The 20,809-nt window shown below is 33.2% G+C and overlaps 3 protein-coding genes and 1 non-coding gene across 12 annotated transcripts; 1 reads left to right on the top strand and 3 right to left on the bottom strand.

The window, feature by feature from the left end:
• Window positions 1-337: 337 nt before the first annotated feature.
• Window positions 338-3,574, bottom strand: LOC101244091 (cation/H(+) antiporter 14). Of its 4 annotated transcripts, none has more exons than XM_069299492.1 (3): window positions 3,220-3,574; window positions 2,005-3,009; window positions 338-1,844 (listed from the first exon to the last, which is right to left on the bottom strand). In XM_069299492.1, the coding sequence occupies exons 1-3, from the start codon at window positions 3,442-3,444 to the stop codon at window positions 594-596; spliced, it is 2,481 nt and encodes an 826-aa protein (XP_069155593.1). In that variant the 5' UTR covers window positions 3,445-3,574; the 3' UTR covers window positions 338-593. The 4 variants fall into 4 exon arrangements, with proteins under 4 accessions (XP_069155593.1, XP_019069955.1, XP_025887546.1 ...); XM_019214410.3 differs by having other exon boundaries at window positions 3,202-3,573; XM_026031761.2 differs by having other exon boundaries at window positions 3,225-3,360.
• Window positions 3,575-4,116: 542 nt separating this feature from the next.
• LOC101251999 (transcription initiation factor TFIID subunit 15b) lies at window positions 4,117-9,654 on the bottom strand. 6 transcript variants are annotated; one of them, XR_011221874.1, is made up of 8 exons: window positions 9,213-9,579; window positions 8,910-9,141; window positions 7,497-8,151; window positions 7,073-7,223; window positions 6,908-6,989; window positions 5,590-5,803; window positions 5,411-5,460; window positions 4,117-4,408 (listed from the first exon to the last, which is right to left on the bottom strand). XR_011221874.1 is itself a non-coding variant. In XM_010324821.4 (6 exons), the coding sequence occupies exons 1-6, from the start codon at window positions 9,418-9,420 to the stop codon at window positions 5,683-5,685; spliced, it is 1,449 nt and encodes a 482-aa protein (XP_010323123.1). In that variant the 5' UTR covers window positions 9,421-9,654; the 3' UTR covers window positions 5,250-5,682. The 6 variants fall into 6 exon arrangements, 1 of the variants encoding a protein (XP_010323123.1); XR_011221875.1 differs by having other exon boundaries at window positions 4,117-4,404; XR_011221872.1 differs by lacking the exon at window positions 4,117-4,408 and adding an exon at window positions 4,696-5,215.
• A 3,347-nt stretch (window positions 9,655-13,001) lies between these two features.
• On the top strand, window positions 13,002-13,083 carry TRNAS-CGA (transfer RNA serine (anticodon CGA)). Its single transcript has one exon. It is a non-coding gene; the product is annotated as a tRNA-Ser (tRNA).
• A 4,650-nt stretch (window positions 13,084-17,733) lies between these two features.
• Window positions 17,734-19,256, bottom strand: LOC101252299 (protein LIGHT-DEPENDENT SHORT HYPOCOTYLS 5-like). The gene has a single exon (XM_004242456.5). It carries the CDS (start codon window positions 18,537-18,539, stop codon window positions 17,871-17,873), a length of 669 nt encoding a protein of 222 aa, XP_004242504.1. The 5' UTR covers window positions 18,540-19,256; the 3' UTR covers window positions 17,734-17,870.
• Between the last annotated feature and the right edge of the window lie 1,553 nt (window positions 19,257-20,809).

Raw genomic sequence — 20,809 nt, 5'->3', positions numbered from 1 at the left:
AAAAAGTGAAATTTTGTCAAGTAATTGTACCATTGCTAACCCAACTAACTTCACACTAAGGTTAAGTACGATCAAGGAAGTGGTTAACAAGCTATATTAGATTCAGCTAATCCCAATTATTTAAATATGCAACTTCACTTTCATTATATGTGGTTAGGCAGCCTGTCAACTAACTTACCAAAGTAATTAGGGAAAATATTACATCTGTTAATCGTACGACTGCTCACATTTTCGGCATTTGTTTTACCAGGTATTATGGAATGATTGGGATTCCTCAATTCATAATCACAGGCCTTGGATTCAAGCCTTGAGAACAGAATGGTGCGTAAGACAAATATACTTAAAATGTCTCGAGACTCTTTTAAAATGGTGAATTTCTAGTTATCACACGCACTATCAGATAACATAAGGTAAGTAGTAACCTTCTGCAACAAGTTGAATAGTGACTACTTCCATTATACATAAAAAGTAAAACTGGACTTTGTACTTGCTAATTTCTACATACAATTTTTGACAAAAATTTACAATTTAGTAACCTTTAACCTATTTTCTACATTCTTGGAATTGATCAAAGAGGAAAACAACTTGAGTTGCTACCCAAAAGGGCCATAACCAGAATGCTGACTATATTTACCTGAAGCAGAATGCTGACTATATTTACCTGAAGCAGAATGTTGACTATATTTATCTGAACCAGAATAAAAACTGCTAGCAACAGGCTGCAGTGGCTGGGTGTTTATAAACTCGGTCCCTGGTGGTGTTTGTTGCACAACGAGCAATGAAAAACTATAATCCGAAGTAGCTAACATGTCTCCGATAAATCCTAATTCTGGACATTCGATCCATTCATTAATCCCTAGTGTTAACTCGGACTGTTTGTGGTCTCTACCAACTATACAAAGATCACAACTGTCCTCGAGTGAACGAAGAACCTGAGTTGTCCCCACTGCATCATTCACCACTTCTTCTTGGTAACTCACTCTCCCTGCATCCACATTATTAGCCTTGAACCACTGTATCATATGTGACTCCATACACTTCTCGATATTGTCACTCGAATGTTTGAGCCAGACAAGACTCATGCTGATGTGGGGATGCCCTAGCATCCTGCAGCAATAGGCGAGTGCTTCATCATCATCAGGACCACCTAGGTAAAGCATTGTGATGCGGAAAACAGAATGGCCAAACAAGATCTGTGTGTTATCGGCTAATTGCCCCCGATCAACTAGGATCCCAACTGAGCAAGGTGCTTTATGGAGTACCTGTTGGTTCACCATCCTAATTGCAGGGAAATTGGCTCCTACTGTTCCATCAATAGCCCACTGCTTGTGGAATGGGATGATCACAATATTGACACCTTTGTCCACCGCGATTGTACATATGTCATCGTGCATAGTGGCATACGGGACAATGGAGGTGAAGTGTTGAGCCATCATAGAACCTTGATTTCTATGCGCGAGAATGTTGAATGCATTAGATATATGTTCAGTTCTGCTAGGCAGAGACTTGAGTTTCGGTTTGCCTTTTCTATTATGAGTTGGCACCAGTAAAGCAGCTGCGCTGCCTTTGAGCTCCATTAGATTAAGAACAAACACAGCAATTGGCCTCCTTCTAGATGGGTTGGACACATCAAGAAGATTGACTAAGCTCGGGACATTATCTTCGTTGTGAATACACACTTGCACCCGAAGCTCACTGGTGGGATCCAAATGTTGTATACTATTTGTTCTGTAGCCTAAGTACCTTCTTGATGGATCATAGAGGTACCAAATTAAAGGTCTCACAATTCCTGTTATGACCAACATTGTGATTAACAAAAGCGCATATGCTTCACTCGTTATTGCCTGTAGATAAACCAAATACGAGACATGTAAATAACTTGTTTACCATAAGTGAATAGCAGTGACAGTATGACAGTGGGACTAGTAACGAAGTACATGCCATAGTGGAAAAAATAGAGAGTTTATATAAAGCCATAGAAAAGAGAAGAGATAGGTTGCGTACTCCAGTATCCTTTAAGGCGATATAAAAGGATGCCTCGATAATTCCTTTACAACACATGATGAGAGCAAGAGGTACTGCATCTTGGAAGGAAACCGCGAAGTGAACAGCTGAGACAAGAGTGCCAGCAAACTTACCTAAATAACCCAATAGAATCACTGCTTCGACGCCTATTAGAGACTTTCCTCTTCCTAGGGAGAATATGTCCAATGTCAACCCACTGATAGCAAACTTAGCAGGAAGCAGCAATCCAGTACAAAAAGAATCAATCTTGTAGACCATCGATGAGCCCAAAGGCGGTCCCTCTGGCACCACTACTCCCAAAATAAAAGTACCAACAGCAGGAGGCTGTCCAAGAGACTGGGCCACAAATCCACAGAGGAGAGCTAAGACAGCTATCATTAGAAAATGGCTTTCCTTCATAGCCCCTCTTTCCGGTATAGTCCTAGCGATATGTTTCACTAATGGCCTTACAGCAAACACGATTACTATCAGGAATGTGCCTATCCATGCAATGGCCAATACTCCATTCCACTTGGAATAATTTGATGATGCATCTATTGTTGTTAAAAGTATGGAAGAAGCATATATACAACCGTCATTAACCAAGGAGGCTAATGTAGCTATTCGACCAATTTCTGAATTTAGAATCTTAAGGTCGCTAAGAAGGCTAGTGATCACAGGAAAGAATGAAGCAGAGTTAATTATAGATAACAAAGGCAAGAAATGCGCTGTCGCGTCATCTATGACAGTCAAATAAGGTAATACATAACAGGCTAATCCTCCAAGTGCAAAAGGCATAAAAAAAGAGGAAACACCTATTAGAACCGCGTTTCGCCCTGCTCTTCTCAGCATTGTTGGATCTACTTGAACTCCAAGAACAAACACATGAAACATGAAACCAACATCTGAAATTGTCTGTAGCACCATTCTGCCTTCTGGTGGAAATATTAAGGCCGAATACGCATCGAACCTACCAAAGCCTGATCGCCCCAAGATAATGCCAGCCTGTTCTAGATCAACAATAATCATACTATAAAATTTTGTAACATATGTGAACAACAGCTTCAACTGAAACCAACATTTCTAGATATATTTAGTTGTTCAACTCATAAAATTCAAATCGCGAAGTAAGCATGAATTTTACGAGAAAAGTAAAACAAAATTGTGAGTTAGAAAAGAAAAAAAAAAGAAGCTTACAATAAGTTGTGCACTGACCATACTTTGTTTAAGAGGTTGAATGAGGGCAAAAGTAATCCTTGTAACAAAGAAAATGAATATCAATTGGGCCAACACAAGTGGTAAACTAAAAGCAAAAGGGTTACCGCCAGACCAAACACATCCCTTTGAATTTGTCATATCGGAAAATTGACATATTAATAATTCTTCACGATGACTCCCTTGTACGAATCCAGCCCAAGCTGAAACTTTTCTTCTTACCATTTTTTTTTTGATTAAATTTTGGTGAAACAATTAGTCATACTATTTGTTTAGGATGTTACAAAATTAAAGTAAGTAGAATTTGCTAGATTGAAATGTGGATAATTGAACATATATCCGTAATATTAGCCTGCTTTTTTGGATTACTTTCCTATTAAACACACTCCTAATTTTCAATGATTCTGTTCCTCTCTCTTTTTTTATTTTTATTGTTATTTTGACTTGTTTAAGGCATGGGGAGAGCCAAGGTGGCTGGGTACACACCCTCCCTAGAAAACTATGTGGGTATACAATTATAAAATATTCACCATTATATTTGATTTTACATATTCTTATTACAAGTGAGAAAAGTTTGTCCATCAAATTTCTAACTCAACGTCACCATCAGACTTTGAAAGTTCAGTGTGGAAACTAGATATCCTTTCACCTTAGAAGATTGTTACATGGTAAGATGAAAATACTCAAATTTTAAATTTATGAATTTTAAATATATTTGTGGAGACCTTTTATAAAACTCACATGTTACATGCGTAGAATTTTATTTTTTGTATCTGTAACAAGTTTTACATTCGTTTGTTTTCTTTTCTAAAATACGAGTTTGGGTGCATAGCCGTTTTGAGCCCAACGGGGGATCGCAACATGTAAGCTTTCGACCACTACGTCTACCTTATTCCATTTGTACGACTATTTAATATATAGTATTTTGTTATAGATTAGAATTCCTTTGTAGTAAATTTGTTTTGCCTTATTAACTTGCACTGCTTTCTTTTTATTTAATACTACCACTTCTAGTCGAGAATGTATCAAAACAATTTCTCCACCTCGGATCTATATCCACACTATTCTTCACAAACCCACTACTTTTATCAAGGTCTCGACAGCGAGAAATTTCAGCTGCACTTTGAACGAAACATCAGATACACCATATTGGGTATTATCACGAATTGCACCATTGTCCGCCGCCTTCCTTCAGGAGACATTAAAATCATCAAAATCTTATTTGCATGGTAACTTGAGAGATATCAGAAGACCTTTCTTCACACATGATGTCCAATCCCCAACTCCCCAATAAACATAATATTTAGATCGACACATCAGAGTCTTAACAATACGATAGCAGAACAGTGCCTCCAGGTTGTAGGAAAACAATATCTTACAACCGTTTAGCCTATGAACCATTATTCAGTACAACATAAATGTTCTCAAGACCTTCTTAAGGATTATTAAAGGTTAAAAACATTGTCTAAATGCTAATTGACTGAATAGTATGAATAATAGAATAAGCCAAGGTCATACAACTAGAATATCCTACTACCCACTAAAAAGTACTCATTTGTTGTACCAAATTTGAAAATGATAAAAACAGACACATGGCTAAAAATGGGGTACAAAAAACCTGCAGAAGTACCAAAATGAAAATTCAAGCTACTTCCAATGTATGCTCCACACAAAGAAAAACTATTGCCACTCGGAATTTTATTTAGAACGACAAAAAAATTGGACACTGGTCCTATTTCCTGTGAATAGATTGAGAACCAACATGCAAGCACTCAGACCAAACAATCAATTTACAGTCTTGTTTTCTCAAATTGTAACTAACACATCATCATTATTTGTATAGCTGTGTGGTCGGATGTCTTTTTTCTGATCCAAACATTAATCCCTACAATTAAATTACCAAGTACTTCACCATTGTACTCCGCCATTCATGCTGAAAAATGTGTTTAGTACAAGAGACTTGTCCTCCATATTCTTCCATGGAAGAGAAACTGAACTAGCAGATACACAATAAAAGAAAACAGTACAAGTAATTAACAGCAACATCATATAGGAAACAAATTCATTATACAAGGGGTCTAGTGCAGAGATGCTAGCATTTCCAAAATGCAAGCAAAATCACTTAAAGAGACCAAACATCATTCAGCTTAAATTACCAGAGTAATCGGTTTTCCACAGTAGTAACACTCACCTGAATATTTCACCTACCTTAGCAGCAATTTGCAGAATATCCAATCGCCTCTATCAAAACATTCAACATATCAAAAAAGGTTCTGAACTAGAAAACCCCACCCCTTACGCAACCCCAAGTAGCAGAAAGAAAGAAGAGAAGGTGGATATTGCTCAAATGGAAGTGAGTTAACAGCCTACCTCTTTTAAGTCACAGAGAGTATATCTTGAAATGGAACTAACTAAAAAACCCTCCCACCACAAATTTTAGTACATAAAATGCTCGACTGGAACTCAATAAGGACGTGAACGATTTCCACCATGAAACTGTCTATCTGGGCCGGAACCTCCACCGTCTCTGTAGTTATCCCTGCGCCCGCCACCACCACCACCATAACCTCCGCGACCGCCACGGCTGTCAAAGTATAGACAGACATGAGCATAAGAGATATATTTACTATACAGGTTAGCACAGGGAGTCGTAAGTTCAGCATACACAAAAGGTCCCCCATCCCATTTATAAATTTAACCCAACAAATAACAACATAACCAGTGCAATCCCACAAGAGGGTCTAGGAGGGTAGTAGACTACGCAGACCTTACCCTATCTCGTAGAAATAGAGGGGTGGTTTCCGATATACCCTCAGCTTAAATAAAGCCAGCCAAATATATCATTAACCCGATGGAACTATATAATATAAAAGAAACAACATATTCTTCATTCAATCCAATAGATTAAACATTTTCTAAACCTTGAGCCAATAAAATATATAAACAGTTCTAAATGGCAATAGAAAGAACATAGGGCAGGAAGAATGCATAGGGTGTCAATCAGCAAGTGGATTTTCAAGTAGCAAAAATGGACATCGATTAAAAACACAATTACAACATACAACATGCAAAAAAAATTACAAAAACACTAATTCTTGAAAGCACTATTGAAATATGTAACTTTACAGTTTTACATTGAAATATACATAGATGATGCTGATGAATATATTTTTGCAGGATAAAGAAAAAATGTTTACTAATGAAGCCACACAATTATGATTAACCGGGTTCCCATGCACCTCATAAAGGACAAATGTAGTACCAAGTTATAGAGATGAAATTTGATTGCTTAATTCGCTTTTCTCTGGGAACAAATCAATGTATCAATGATGTTAACAATTTACTGAAAATAATTATTGAAATTAAACTTCAATACAGACACCCTATGCGATCAAGTATGAATTTTAGGCATGCAACTTTAGTATGAAATTTGGCACAGCAATTAGAGTCAACATCAGATGCAAGAACAACTCTGATCATCTACTTGATAAACAACCAAAACTCTGGAGAATTCATAAAAATAACCATACATCCACTATCTAGTTAAACACACTTGCTAACTCTGCATACATTCCACAGCATAACCACTAAGACATGTTGTGAGTTGACATAAACTGTGAATTGTAGCACAACTGGAGGTAAAATGCAATGGAGTAGAAAGAGTATGCAGTAATTTAAGAAGGCTCACCCAGAACCAAATGCCGGAGGCGGCTTTGGTGCAGACTTTTCAGCCATCGCTACAGTGATTTTGTAACCTCTGAAGTCGTGATCTGATGATGATTATATTTTATGGTCAGCATGTAAATAATATACTGCGTAAACTCAATTGAATAAATTTGGGTCTAGTTTGTACTATTGAAAAAGCCGCCGGCAGAGTGAGCTGCAGAAGGATCTTCGTATGACAGAACTGCATCTCCTTTGTTATTTCCTTGATCGTCTGTGTATAGCTTTATGCTCCAAGGCCACTGGTCTTTGTAACCTCGTTTTTGCTTGATTCTTGCAACCTACACGTTAAAAAGAAACTTAAGCACTTACCCTGGTATATATGCTAAGAGAAAGTCATTAAAAGTAAGCTTCTTTATTGTCACAATTCAATGGCAATTAGTCTGCAAAATCAAGTAGCAAGTATTGGGTTGTCCTTCTGTCTAAGCTCAGGCATCAATACCACATTAACACAGCAAGGGTTCACGTGAAGTTAAGAGAAGAACAACGTAAATGCTACAAGACAGAATGAATCTGATACTGAGAATCATAACCGAAAGAAATCTGCATATTACTTGTCCAATGCTCCCAAAAAGTTCTCTAAGTTCTTCGACGGTCACATCAGGAGGCAAATTTGAGATATATATTCTTGCGTTGTCACAGAGATCTCCACAATTCTCATCGCATTGCTTGACCTTTACCGGAGCCTCAGCTGGAGAACTACCATAACCACCTCCTGTATTCCGGGCACCACCGCCATATCCCCCATCATATCCACCTGGTGGACCACCCCGTCCACCCCCACGAGCATCAGCTGGTGTATCCCCACCATAGCCACCAGGGGCACCATACGAAGGGGGATAAGATGCAGGTCCACCAACATAACTCGCAGGCGGGGGAACTGCATCGGGGTTTCCACCGTAAGTATTAGAAGGTGGTGGATAGTTGCTATCAGCAGCCCCATAAGATGGAGGAGCATGAGGAGGACCTTGGGCATAACCACCACCATCTCTTCCCTGACTACCACCATAAGAACCAGTTCTACCACCTCCAGCATTTCTGCTTTCATAGTTGTCACCTCTTCCCCCTCGACTATTTCCATAGCCGCCATCACTTCCACCTCTGTTATAACTGCTACCACCTCTGCCACCACGATCATCAGAACCAGCAGGTGAAGGTGCACCACATTTGTTACATTCAACTCTTCTAGCAAAGTTCAAATTTCCACAACTACACCCAGACATGCCAGAATTAATAACAATTGACATGAAATGGTAACAAACACAATAACATATGTTAAATGAAATATTAGCAAATGAAACCCAGAATACATAACCTTGAACAACCACCGCACTGAACTGACATCTTGTCAAATTAATAGGATAGAAGCACTATTAAAATTAGAATGACAAAGGCAAGGAGAATCAAAATAAATTTCTTTCTTTATGAAAAAAAAGAGTACTAATAAAATAACTAAGCATCCAGGGATGCAAGATGTACAGAAGTAGGAAGAGCAAGCTTTAGAAAGAGCAGAAATAGAACCTTACATAATACAAGAGAGTTGACAAAATCCAAGAATTGTTCAGGGTTATACAGAGGTGTAAGGTTAACCCAACTAAAAATTAAAACTAAGCATAAATTCTTAGTGAACCTGCATAAGGAAACACTGGTTATATTGAGCAAAGTGGCTGGACAATTTGGTAGTAGGATTTCATACAAGTAATGAAATAGGACATCATATATTTCTAGTGACAGGATATCATGATTTTCCAAAAATTAACCTCTGTTTTATCTGAAAGAGTTTGCACAAACTATCGCTGCCTCACTATCAATTGGATTAGGTTCAAGAGTAAAAGCAAATATAATCCTTTTTTGCTCATATGGAATTAAGTAGGAGTCTCACAAATTTTAAGGGAATTAGGGGGAGAAGTGAGTAAGGATAATTTAACATGACCTGAAAAACCACGAGAAGGATGTGAGAATATTACCTTGGGTTAGGGCAACGCCAATCACCTTCCTTACCACTTCCTCCACCACGACCGCCGCCGCGACCTCCGCGATCTCCTCCTTGGTATCCACCACTACCTCCACGATCTCCTCCTTGGTATCCACCGCCACCGCCACGATCTCCTCCTTGGTATCCACCGCCACCTCCACGATCTCCTCCTTGGTATCCACCGCTACCTCCACGATCTCCTCCATGGTATCCACCTCCACCTCCTGTAAATAGAACCACATGTGAATAAAACTCATTCAAAGTACAGACATAGTGTAATAATTCAAATAGATACCTCGATTATGGGAGCTACCACCATAGCCTCCACCTCCACCTCCTCGACCTCCGCCACCTCTACCGCCGCCACCGTATGATCCGCCACTGCCTCCGTAACCACCACCTGAACCACCATATCCTCCGCCACCCGATCCATACCCACCGCCTCCTCCGCCACTTGGTGGCGGAGCAGATCCGCCGCTTTCGTAACCGTACGTACCGGCCATCGACTGCACTAGCTAGGGTTTATGAATGAGAGAAGAAAAGATAAAGTAAAATACTATATGGGGATAGAAGGGTCAACTTTTATATGCCGATTACACAAGATATTTTTCCTTATTAAATCTTTGTCCACTTCTCCAGCAAATAATCACCTACCTTGATTTGGAGCCAAGTTATTAAATATAAATAAATTATGCTTTATTAATAATTTTATATAAGTTGTATCATGTTGGGTAATTGAGAAGGAGGTGAGATGTCAGGTATAAAAATAGAAAAACTTGTATACAATATCAAATTATTAATTCAAATTAAATGTTATAAATATATTTTGATTTAATTGTATTATTTAACAAATTATTGTTATTTTCACCACTTTTCTTGGTGTAATCTCGTTCGCCACTCTCGTTTGGTGGCGATCTCACTCTCCTCTCTCATTTTTTATACAAAAACAAATGTATAAAATGTTTTTGTGTTTGTATAAGGCGAGAGAAAATTGTATAAATATATATATTTTCGTTCTCCTCTTTCCCCTCTTCCAGATCTCGATCGCCACTCTTCCGAATCCGCTCGCCTCTCTCGCTTATACAAACGAAAACAAAATGTATAAGTTGTGATTTTGTTTGTATAAAGCGAGAGAAAAATTATATATACACATGTAAATACATATATTTCTTCGTCCTATACACTTATAGTTATACAATACAAATATTTCTCTGCCCAATTTTCTTTTGCTTTTTTCTCTTTCTCGTTTTATGCATACACAGATTATACAAATCTTTTGTATACAACTATTTTTTTTATATGTATGATGAATTGGACAACTGTTTTTTTTTGTATATATAGCTATTTTTTATATATATATACATGTTTATATTTGCTATGGAGCGTAATTATACAAACTTTGTTATAGCATACAAGTATGAATTTTGTGGTTGTTATATGTGAAAGTTGCTCATAAAAATAATATAAAATGTAATTAAAATTTTAACAATTCATATAATTAATATATGTATGCATAACTAAACACTTACATTTCTTATAATTATTATCTGCCTAATTTTAATTAACTAAAAAACAAACCTTACATATTTCTTTTAATTATTAAATAAAGTAGATTATAAAAGGGGATAAAAATTGCAAGAAATTAAGTTAATTTGGTAGGCAAAAATACTTTAAACCCCTACCGCAAAACTTGTTCCGTTAACACTCCCTTGATATGTAAATTGTAATTGAAGGGAGTAATCGATGAGATAATCAATTCTATTAGGAAAAATGATAAAAATCGCTTTTTTAAAATCATTTATTATCGCTATTTCCTATTAGTTTTAAAAATATTTTAAATTTTTTATTTTTAAATTAAATAAGACGGATATAAAAATCTGACAAAAATAGAGATGGATACAAAAATGTGACAAAAAATGAGGCGATACAAAAATTGTGACAAAAAATGAGGCGGATACAAAAATGTGAAAAAATATATAAATATCCATCACCTTTTTATTGTATCAGCCCTATTATGTATCCGTATTTTTGTATATTTTTGAGGAATTTTGGTCATTAAAAATTTATAAGGAACAAACGGGCATTTAGCCTAAAAGTATGTTATTTATGTCATTTGCCCATTCTATTAATATGTGATATGTTGGGAATATAATTAATATAAGGGATTGTGTCAAATTACATTTTAAATTCTAGCAAAATGTGATCGTGATATGTTATGAATATAACTAATAAGAGAGATTCGTATGAAAATATATCAAATTATATTGAATTATCATATTATATATATATATATATATATATATATATATATATATATATATATATATATATATATATCACAAGTGTTCGATTGGGCATAATTTGTTTCTTCTTGAAAATCAGCCCACAACTAATATGACAAAATGTGATGTAAAGGTGAAAATGTGTATTAATCTAAACAAAAGTGAGATCAATTCATCTTGAATCAACTTGGATTAGATAACACTGATATGGATGGGACAAGTGGAGAATCATATAGAAAGAATTACAAAATAAATAAATAAATTGTAGAATATTCCATTAGAAAAGTTATCAAGAAACCAACAAAAATATGATAGTAATTTTATTTTATTATATTATAAATAATTTTTAGCAACAGCATTGTTTAGTCAGTATTAATCAATTAATGAAGAGAAAAACAAACAAGTGGGAAAATGAATTTGAATAGACCAACCTCAAGTGAAGCAATGACTAACTCCACAAAAACCTCCAACTCATAATGAATATTCCCCCTTCTCATCTTTTACTATATAATTCTTTCTTTCTTTTCTTCATTCGTATCGATATTCAATATTCAGATGGTATGAGAGTTCAATTAAAATTAATTATATATTATTATAGGACTTATTTTTCAACGATATTTTTAATAAACTTGAATTTGAGATCTAATTAAAAGAAAGAAACAGAGTCATCCCACTCAATCCGTGTTAGATTCTACTAACTATATGACTAATGATTTTTCATCACACGAACCTCATGCGATTTAATTTTTTTCCATCAACATGATTGTCATGCTTAATTGAATTTTATGGAAGTACTAATTATAATTTGTAAGCACATAATATTATTGTGTGAAAAGTTTTATATCTGTTTGTTTACGGGATGTGTGATCTCTTTAATAAAATTTGAGCGATTTTCATCTCTTAAGCTAGTTTTTTTTGTTGAGTTAGACTCACCGAAATATTTGCCCTTGCTGTTTGCACAACATCGCAAACTTGAATGTCTGTTGAACACTGTACACTGGTGTACAGGCTTGTGAGATAGATGCATGTGTGGCCAAATTTGGTAAGTTATGCATTTAGTTCTATAACTTTTCTTATTGTGGTCTTGTTGATTGTTTAAATACGAAAATTTTAAATTTTGTGATGTAGAACGAATACTCATGAAGTCAGTTAATTTGTTCTATACTTCATATTTTTTGCACTTCCAATTTTCATATGTATATGTAGTCGGGACTTTTTGTTAGGTGTGTCAATAAAGTTTCATATTGATAAGGGTTGGATTTAAGCATTTTAATATTATTTTAAAGTGCTTAATTCCCACGTGTGAAATGCCAAATGAATTGCACGTTTGTGGTGCTTGTCGTGGAGCATTTGATTTGCTCCTTTAACGGCATTATATGTCTCATTATTCTTATCAATTGTGAAAGAAAAAGAGTTTTGACCCTCATTTTAAGACCCCCAATCTCAAAATATGATAATAAGTGCACTAGTTCAAAATTGGAATCTATGGGCATTTATTACTTTAAATTACTAGACTCGTTAAATTAGTGAGATTGTCATAATACTTAGTAGAGAATTGTTACTTCATTTAGGATTTGTAAGGTGAAATCTAATTTTCCTTGCTTGTACTTATTCATGTTGAAGATTTTATTTTATTATTAAATCAAAAAAAATCATTAGACATAAGCGCTTCGTCGAATGATATAAATTCATCACAAAACAAAAAAGAGTTTGTCACAAAATGTTAATAATAGAGTGATAATTGGATAATCCAATTTTTTAAAGTAAATTAATATTTTTAATCAGACAAATAACGCGATTACGTCGATATGTCCGAGTGGTTAAGGAGACAGACTCGAAATCTGTTGGGCTTTGCCTGCGCAGGTTCGAATCCTGCTGTCGACGAATTTTTTTGCCAAGCCAATTGCTTAAATGGGCCTGTCATCTCATCTGGCCCAAAGGCCCAACTTTGGGCCTGTCATCTCGTCTGGCCCAATCTTTTCCAGAACTTGGGCCTTTATGTTCATACGTCCGTTACATTCCATAGGAAAATATGTGTTCTTTTCATGAAGAGATTTTTTTTTATTTTTTAAGCTATACATAAAGGGGAATGAAAAGGGAATCTCTATGGAAATTATAGGGTATAAATCAAATCTTCACTAATAATTCAAAAAACACAAGTAACTAATCTACTGAATTATCAAATATAAAATTTTTTTAAATATTTAATTATCTCAAATATATCACGTAAGCATTTATTCGATCTCAAATATATTACATAGGCATTTATTCGAGATCTCATCTATCAAATTCGATGGTGGTGCCAACTCAAATTTGATTGGTTAAAATAGGAACAACAAAGGAGACTCTTCATGTTAAATGCAAATGAATAAAAATACGGTGCACATATATTGTCGGCGACCTTTCATACACTTGGTCAAAATTTTCACTCTTTAGTCTTTTTCTACATCCCTCAACTCTCCCTCCCCCAACTCTTTTTTTTTTTCGCGGGACCTAAAAATTTATTCATACTTGATATTTATATATTTACATTAAATATATATAAAAATGTATTTTCTTTATCTATAAATGTTCGGAAGATATATTAAAAATAGTTATTCAAGATTAATCGCGGTTTGTTATTTTTTTTCAGTTCTAATAATTACTCTATTTTGTTCAATTGAAAAAAATTACGTAGATTTTTGGTATTCTGACTATAGTAGATTATACTAATCAAATTACACCTTGAATTGAATTTTTTACTCCAGGAGAGTGCATGATCTTACTCTGACAAATAATTATGGACAGAGGGAATATATATTACTCACTTTGTCCCTATTTACTTTTCATATTTTCTCTTTTTGTTGTTCCTATTTACCTGTCCATTTTGAAAAATCAAGAAAAGACAAATTTTTTTTCTATTATATCCGTATTTAAACTTCTTGAAAATTTTCAAATTTTAATTCATTATTTTTGAAATCATAATTAATAAAGATAAAATTATAATTTTAATGTGCTAATTATTATTATATTAATATATGTGTCATTTTTAAAGTGGATAACTAAATAAGAACGTAACACTATTTTTTATTGATTTGGTACATGTGACTAGTGTGTGTGAGTAGATATTTTCCCCAACCTAGTAAAAGTAGCTAGTATGATAAGTTGCTTTCTTCTAGAAAGCAAAAATAATCAAAGATTTAATCAAATTATGTAATCAATTAGATAACCTTTCATTTCGAAGATTCATCACGTACCCTACACTCATGAATATATCAATATAAATATTACCTACTCTTTTATTTATTTGTCTTGCTTAAGCGTTGAGTCACATTATATTAGGAGAAAACAAAACTTCATTATTAATAACTGTTTCCTAGGATAATAATTTTTAATTTGTTTGGTGTGATTGTCCTAATTTAGAGTCAGGCATACGCGAATCTTTTTTATTGAAAGCATATTGCAAAAATAGGATACGATAAGAATTTAAAGTTTAAGAGTTCATTTACAACATTTTTTTGATCCAAATTTTGTACATATATATTTCAAATCCTAAACAACGTGCTCTTGTTGTTTTATGATGTGTTGTCGATATTTTTTCAAAAGAGTACTTCGTATATAGACCATGCTTTTCTATAGTTATAATATATGCATGTATTGCGCACCATGCTCAATAAATATTGTTCACGAGTGCCATGAACTTTTGGACAAAGACAAATAATTGCTGATCAGTTGTTTTTATCTTTAACAAATATTATTATTACTCTTTCGTGTTTAATATATATTATCATGTGATTTTGTTTTATTCTTTAATTTAGATCTCATATTTGAGCGTTGGATACAGAAAATTTTATTAAACAAACTGCGAGTATTGAGTGAATTTTATCTGATGTGAATATTAATTTGAATATTGAATATCAGATATCAAAAAGATGCTTTTAAAAGATCGATAGCATTCCTTTAAAACTTTTTGACCACCCATTTTAATTGAATGAATAAACATTGAATACTTATTATTTAGGTTAGACGAGAATAAGTTGACAAATGGAGTCGTAAATTAAGAATAAGAAAAATAAAGTTGGGCAATTCTCTTAATACAATCACTTTTTTTTTTCTCTTTAGATATTATTCTAAAGTCTGATAAGACGTTTCTGCTGTAGAAGGTTGGCTTGAAAATTCATTATTTTGGGGAATGGACCAAATAATTGTATGAAAATGATAATTCATTCCGGCTAATATCAGAGGCGAAGTTAGGAATAAGTTTTACGAATTTGAAAATTTTAAATTTTAGTATAAAGGAGAAAATATTATAAAACATACTTTTTTTCTTTAAAAAAAAACTTTTATTGATATGGTGGGGTTCGAATCCACAACACTAAGTTGCAAGCATTTTCATTCATCATTTTTTACCACTGAGCTATCAAACAATTTTTTTAGAAGATTCACAAGTTATATATATATATAGAGATGTTTATATTCTAATATAAACACAAGATCTATATAAAACCTATTAAATTTGTCTGAGACCACAAACTCTCACTTCGCTCTGCCTCTCACTAAATTCAGATGAAAATGATTTAATTTCATATATATGTCGAATTTCAAGTAAAAATGAATATTCAGTCATTTACACGTGAACAACATAATAAACTTTTTAATCATATTTTTAAAAAATGTTACTTAAAAACTTAAGTTGCATATTCAAATAACCTAATATTTAAATAAAATGATCAACCACTTCAGTAAATAATTTTCAACCAAATACAGTCCTATTCGAATTCCTTATCGAAGGACGAACTATTAGCTGCAGGCATAAAAAAGAAATTTCCAAGAAACGAGGGATAGTTTTATTTCAGCAGTAAATAAAAGAAAAAGAGCCAGTAAAAGGTTGATTATTTAAAAAAGGGATAATTCACAGGTACCCTTCGCCCGAAATCTCAGACACATTAATACTATACTAAGGTTTTATTATCCCAAATTTATTTTATTAATAATTTTTAACCTTTTTGGCCTATTTGACACTATCTTGTGGGCTTCTGGTTAATTTTTTTCAACCTAGTGCTACGTAGGCCGAAAAAAAATAGAAAATTACTTATAAAATAATTCAACGATAATAAAACCTTAATATAGTATAAGTGTTTCTCTAAACTTTTAGACATATATTAAAGGAATATTTATGCAATTTTCTCTTTTTTTTAAAAAAAAGTCAGCTGGAAAAGGGAAAATAGAAAAATGATAAAATGGTGATCATTGGATCACATCAATCAGATTTGGATACATAAAATAATAAGGCATAATAATTTATAATTTATATATTGGAAATAAATAGTCAAGAATATTATTGCGTACGTAGCCTTGCACAGGAGGAGGAGGAAACTTTTGTTTGTTAGTACATTTAAATGTTATTTTTAAACAAAGATATGATAATTAATAACCAATGAATAGATTTCAACAATAAAATAATTAATGGATTTGAACAATAATTACTTCAATAATAAAATTAAAATAATGAATAGAATGGAAGCATCATCAGTTGGCCAAGGGTCCTTTTCGCACTAAAGAAGGTAGTGCCTTCTCCTGTTTTTTTTTTTTTTTCTAATTATTATTATTAAATAAAAGTATACAATATACTTTTATTATTAATGTATAGTAGCTAATTATTCAAGGATGCCCTTATATTGTTCTTTTATAATTTCTGTTGATATCACCCCAATAAAACCTTTTTAACGTCTCATTCTTAACCAGGAAGACCTCAAGAACAGAAAATTGATTTTAAAATATGATTTTTATATTATACTTCTTTATTGACTTGGGGTAATACCATATTATATCTTAACGTTAGAATCCAAATAACAATTAAAATTTGAAATAAGACGCTATTTTTGAAATTCTTGAAACTGGTATGAATAGTGCAAGTAGTACTAAAACTTTGCAATAACAATAACATACATACCCCAAACTCTGTAATAGCTGAATTATGATAACAGATCGATAACAATATATTTTCAAATCATTTGAAATATAATTATATAAATCTCTAAAATAACTATATAATATCTCATTGTTAACTTGATAAAAATTGGAGTACGTATTACTTATCATACATTACTATATCCACGAATAAATGTTAAAAAGAAAAACAATTCATCTATCGATAATCAATATACACATAAAAGTTTTTAAAAAATCCACATAGGGTAACAAAATCTTGGGGGTAAAAAGAAGGCACCTGAAACTGCAAAAAGTCTGACGTTATATTTGTATACGGCAGTTTAAAGATACACACGTGAGGATATACAGCATATATTTTTTCCATTTTCATACAAGGTAAAATAGGGGACCATGTATGTATATATTCATATGCAATACTTTTTTATTTGATAATCATGATATTCGAATCAGTTTTCATAAATTTCGACTAATTTTATCAAATACATATCATCTTCTGTGAACAATATATATCAAATAACTCTGACTATCAAAGTTATAGAACAGAAACTAAAAATAGCTGATAAAATCTCCGCAATATATGAGGAGAAATATTCTTACCAGATGAATGATAATTCAATTGTTACTATATATATTTTAGTAAAACAAATGTGATCAGAACTAAATTTGAATTCGCGTCATATAAGATTCAAGTAATTCACAATTACTAACTAAACTTAAAATTGAAAATGAATAGTATTATACTATACTGTTGTATTAGGATCAGTAGGTGGTTGTTGACCAATAACACCGTCTCCGCCACTGCCATCACCACCACCACTACTACTTCCTCCTTCTGCCGCGACAGCACTTCCAGCTGTCGCGACCGAACTGGATGTACTGGGCCGTTTACGTTTCTTCTTTTCATAAGGAATTCCTCTAGCTTTTGCTTGACTTTCTCTAACTTCCCTTAAATAAATTCTAACAGCTTTGGCACCAAATGGATTTGATTCAGGTTTTCCCCCATTTTCTTCATAAGCAGCTCTTAGCCTTCCAATTAGTGCATCAAGGCTACCCCAAGCCTGTTTTAACGGACACGCACAAGGTGCGGGTGGATTTGGGTGCCCGAAATACGGGCACCCGGTCACGTGCACTTTTGTTTTCCCAAATTGATCAAGGTACTTAAGGAACTCGATCACGTGAGCTCCGCTGCAGCGGGCTAGGGTTAATGGCGGTTTGTGGTTCCTTAAGTACTGTAAAAAAGTATTCCAATCTCGACGTTTCTGTGACTCGTATCGACTTGGCGGTGCTGCAGACACCGTTGTTGACTGTCCCCCCTCCGTCACAGCGCTTGCTGATGATGTACCTGTACCTCCTTCGCTGCTACCGACAATGTTTGGGTCGGGTTGTTCAACTCTAGATGTTGAATCCATAAAATGCTAGAATTTATGAGAATAAAATATATTGATAATTCCAATTACTAACTCCACTGATGATTAGTGTCTTCTAAAACCCCAAAATGGAGCTTTTACATCGTTGTCTGACAGTTAGCTAAGAGAAAAAACTCGATCGCCTCGCAATTATATTGCATCTATTTTACTAGTACTGAATACTAGATAGACAGACCGGTTTCTTTTTGCTTGTCTAACTCAAACCCAGGTAGTCACCATCACTCAAAATTGTTATATACGAGGAAGTGGAACACATTCAAATTCAAAATCAAATCAAATCAAATCGAAAAGAAAACCTTACACAACAAGGCGAAAATTGATTCCAATTTACCCTCTTTGTTTCTACAATTTGAAGCAACTCTTTGAGAAAACGATACAGTGAAATAATGGATTACTTTGAATTTTTTCAAAGTTTGATAGATGATGATGCGACTTAAGGATACACTGAATGTGTGATGATGAGAATTTTTTTTATTTTTGATGAATTCAGAAAAATTAAAGAGAGAGAAAAACTATACAGTATACTGGTGTAATAATAGAAGGAAAAGAGTGAAGAAAAAAAATTAAAAATAGGGAGAGTAATTGAGAGGGTGGTGGGGCCTAGCGGGGTGAAGTTAGGCGGGGGGTTACTATTCACACCACCGGAGGCCCCTCCACTCTCAAAATGCATTTGCACTGTTTCGTTATCTTGTTTTCTATTAGTAATATTATCAAATGTATTATGCCCCACTCACTTTGACTTACGGTACGTACCCTTCTTCCAAACCACATGATTTTACCGTTTATTATTTTCTTCGTTTTAATTTGTTTAAAGGATATTTAGTCACGAGAGGAGCCTTTAAATAATTGATAAAGTTCTTATCATGAATATCACAAATTTAAATCCTAAAAATAAAGTTTTTGATAAAAATATAGAAAGTAAGATAGTGTATAATAAGCTCTTGTAATTTGATTTTCTCTCGAATTGTGTGTATACCGAAAACTCAATTGCACCGGACAACTCTTTTTAAAGGACATTTGATTATGAAAAATTCACCTTTTTTTTCAAAATTAAACTTCAAAAACATGCTTGTCATATAATTTTGAAATTTAACTTGAAAATGAATTGAAGAATTTATACTTTAAATTACTAAAAAAATATCAATTTGTATTCATGGCCAACTATGATTTTCAATTTTTTAATATTTTTTTTCAAATTTTCCAATGAAACCACACACACTTGTCTTAGACTAGGCACAAATTTAAGTAAGTTAGATTTTTAAATAATATTATCTTAAATTATATAAATATGTATAATATATTAATAGATCGTTTAATTTTATAAATTTAAATTAGATACCTGATTTAAATTTAACAATTATCAAATTATATTTTTTTTCCGCCATTGTCAATATGTTAGAGACTCTATTTTAAAAACAAATTAAAATAATAATAATACAAACAAAATTGGACCGGAGGTTCTACAACAAGGGCAAAGAATAATTTTCACACGAAACCTAGTATTTTTTATTAATTCAATCGAGTGATTTCTTAACAATTTTATCGATACAATTCGACATACTAACGCAATGTTTGTTTTTTTGGAATAAATGTCATTATATTTATATTAATTATGCATAATTTACGCTGACAATTTATATCTCCCCCAATTACCCCCACCCCCCACAACAGCATATACTAATTTTTTTAAAGTTATTGCAACTTATGGGCAATAAAATAATTAATACAGTATAATATAATATATGGGTAGTATAAAATTGCTCATTAAAAATAAAATAAGAAATATAAAGTTAATTATTTCCAAATTCAGTGGTGTATGTATATCATTATTCTTCTCAGTAGAAACTAAAAAAATTAATATATCACATAGAGTAGTTTTTTTTTTTTTTTTACCGAACCTACTTAATTCTAAAGGAACAAATCAAATCTAAACAGATAAATCTACATGTTTTTAATCTTATAATCATCCACTCAATTAATTTAAAATTCGCATGATGTATTAAAAGACAATACTCTTCATTAAAATATATTTTATTTTTAGGACTCGAAATATAAATCTCTCTTTACCGTACTAGGACGGTTATTGTCGGGAGAGGAGCTACCTCGTATGAAGCGGATTTATCTGAATTTCCTTCTGGCAGAAAATTATATTATTTATAAATGATTAAAATAATTTTATATGTATATATAGTAAATGTCGAATCTCCTTCAACTGCTTCATGTGTCTATTCTACTGATTTTGAATTTCTTTA

The sequence above is a fragment of the Solanum lycopersicum genome, chromosome 6 (genome assembly GCF_036512215.1).
Source record: "Solanum lycopersicum chromosome 6, SLM_r2.1".
In the NCBI taxonomy this organism is placed as follows: domain Eukaryota; kingdom Viridiplantae; phylum Streptophyta; class Magnoliopsida; order Solanales; family Solanaceae; genus Solanum; species Solanum lycopersicum.
This window is presented reverse-complemented; position numbering and strand designations above follow the sequence as displayed.

Coding starts and splice junctions, on each gene's coding strand:
- LOC101244091 (XM_019214410.3), bottom strand. CDS start 3,444: ATGGTAAGAAGAAAAGTTTCAGCTTGGGCTGGATTCGTACAAGGGAGT. Junction 3,010..3,201: donor TGGTCAGTGCACAACTTATT/GTAAGCTTCTTT, acceptor GATCTAGAACAG/GCTGGCATTATCTTGGGGCG. Junction 1,845..2,004: donor TCGCCTTAAAGGATACTGGA/GTACGCAACCTA, acceptor GTTTATCTACAG/GCAATAACGAGTGAAGCATA.
- LOC101251999 (XM_010324821.4), bottom strand. CDS start 9,420: ATGGCCGGTACGTACGGTTACGAAAGCGGCGGATCTGCTCCGCCACCA. Junction 8,152..8,909: donor TGGCGTTGCCCTAACCCAAG/GTAATATTCTCA, acceptor GTCTGGGTGTAG/TTGTGGAAATTTGAACTTTG. Junction 5,804..6,907: donor CCTCCGGCATTTGGTTCTGG/GTGAGCCTTCTT, acceptor ATACTTTGACAG/CCGTGGCGGTCGCGGAGGTT.
- LOC101252299 (XM_004242456.5), bottom strand. CDS start 18,539: ATGGATTCAACATCTAGAGTTGAACAACCCGACCCAAACATTGTCGGT.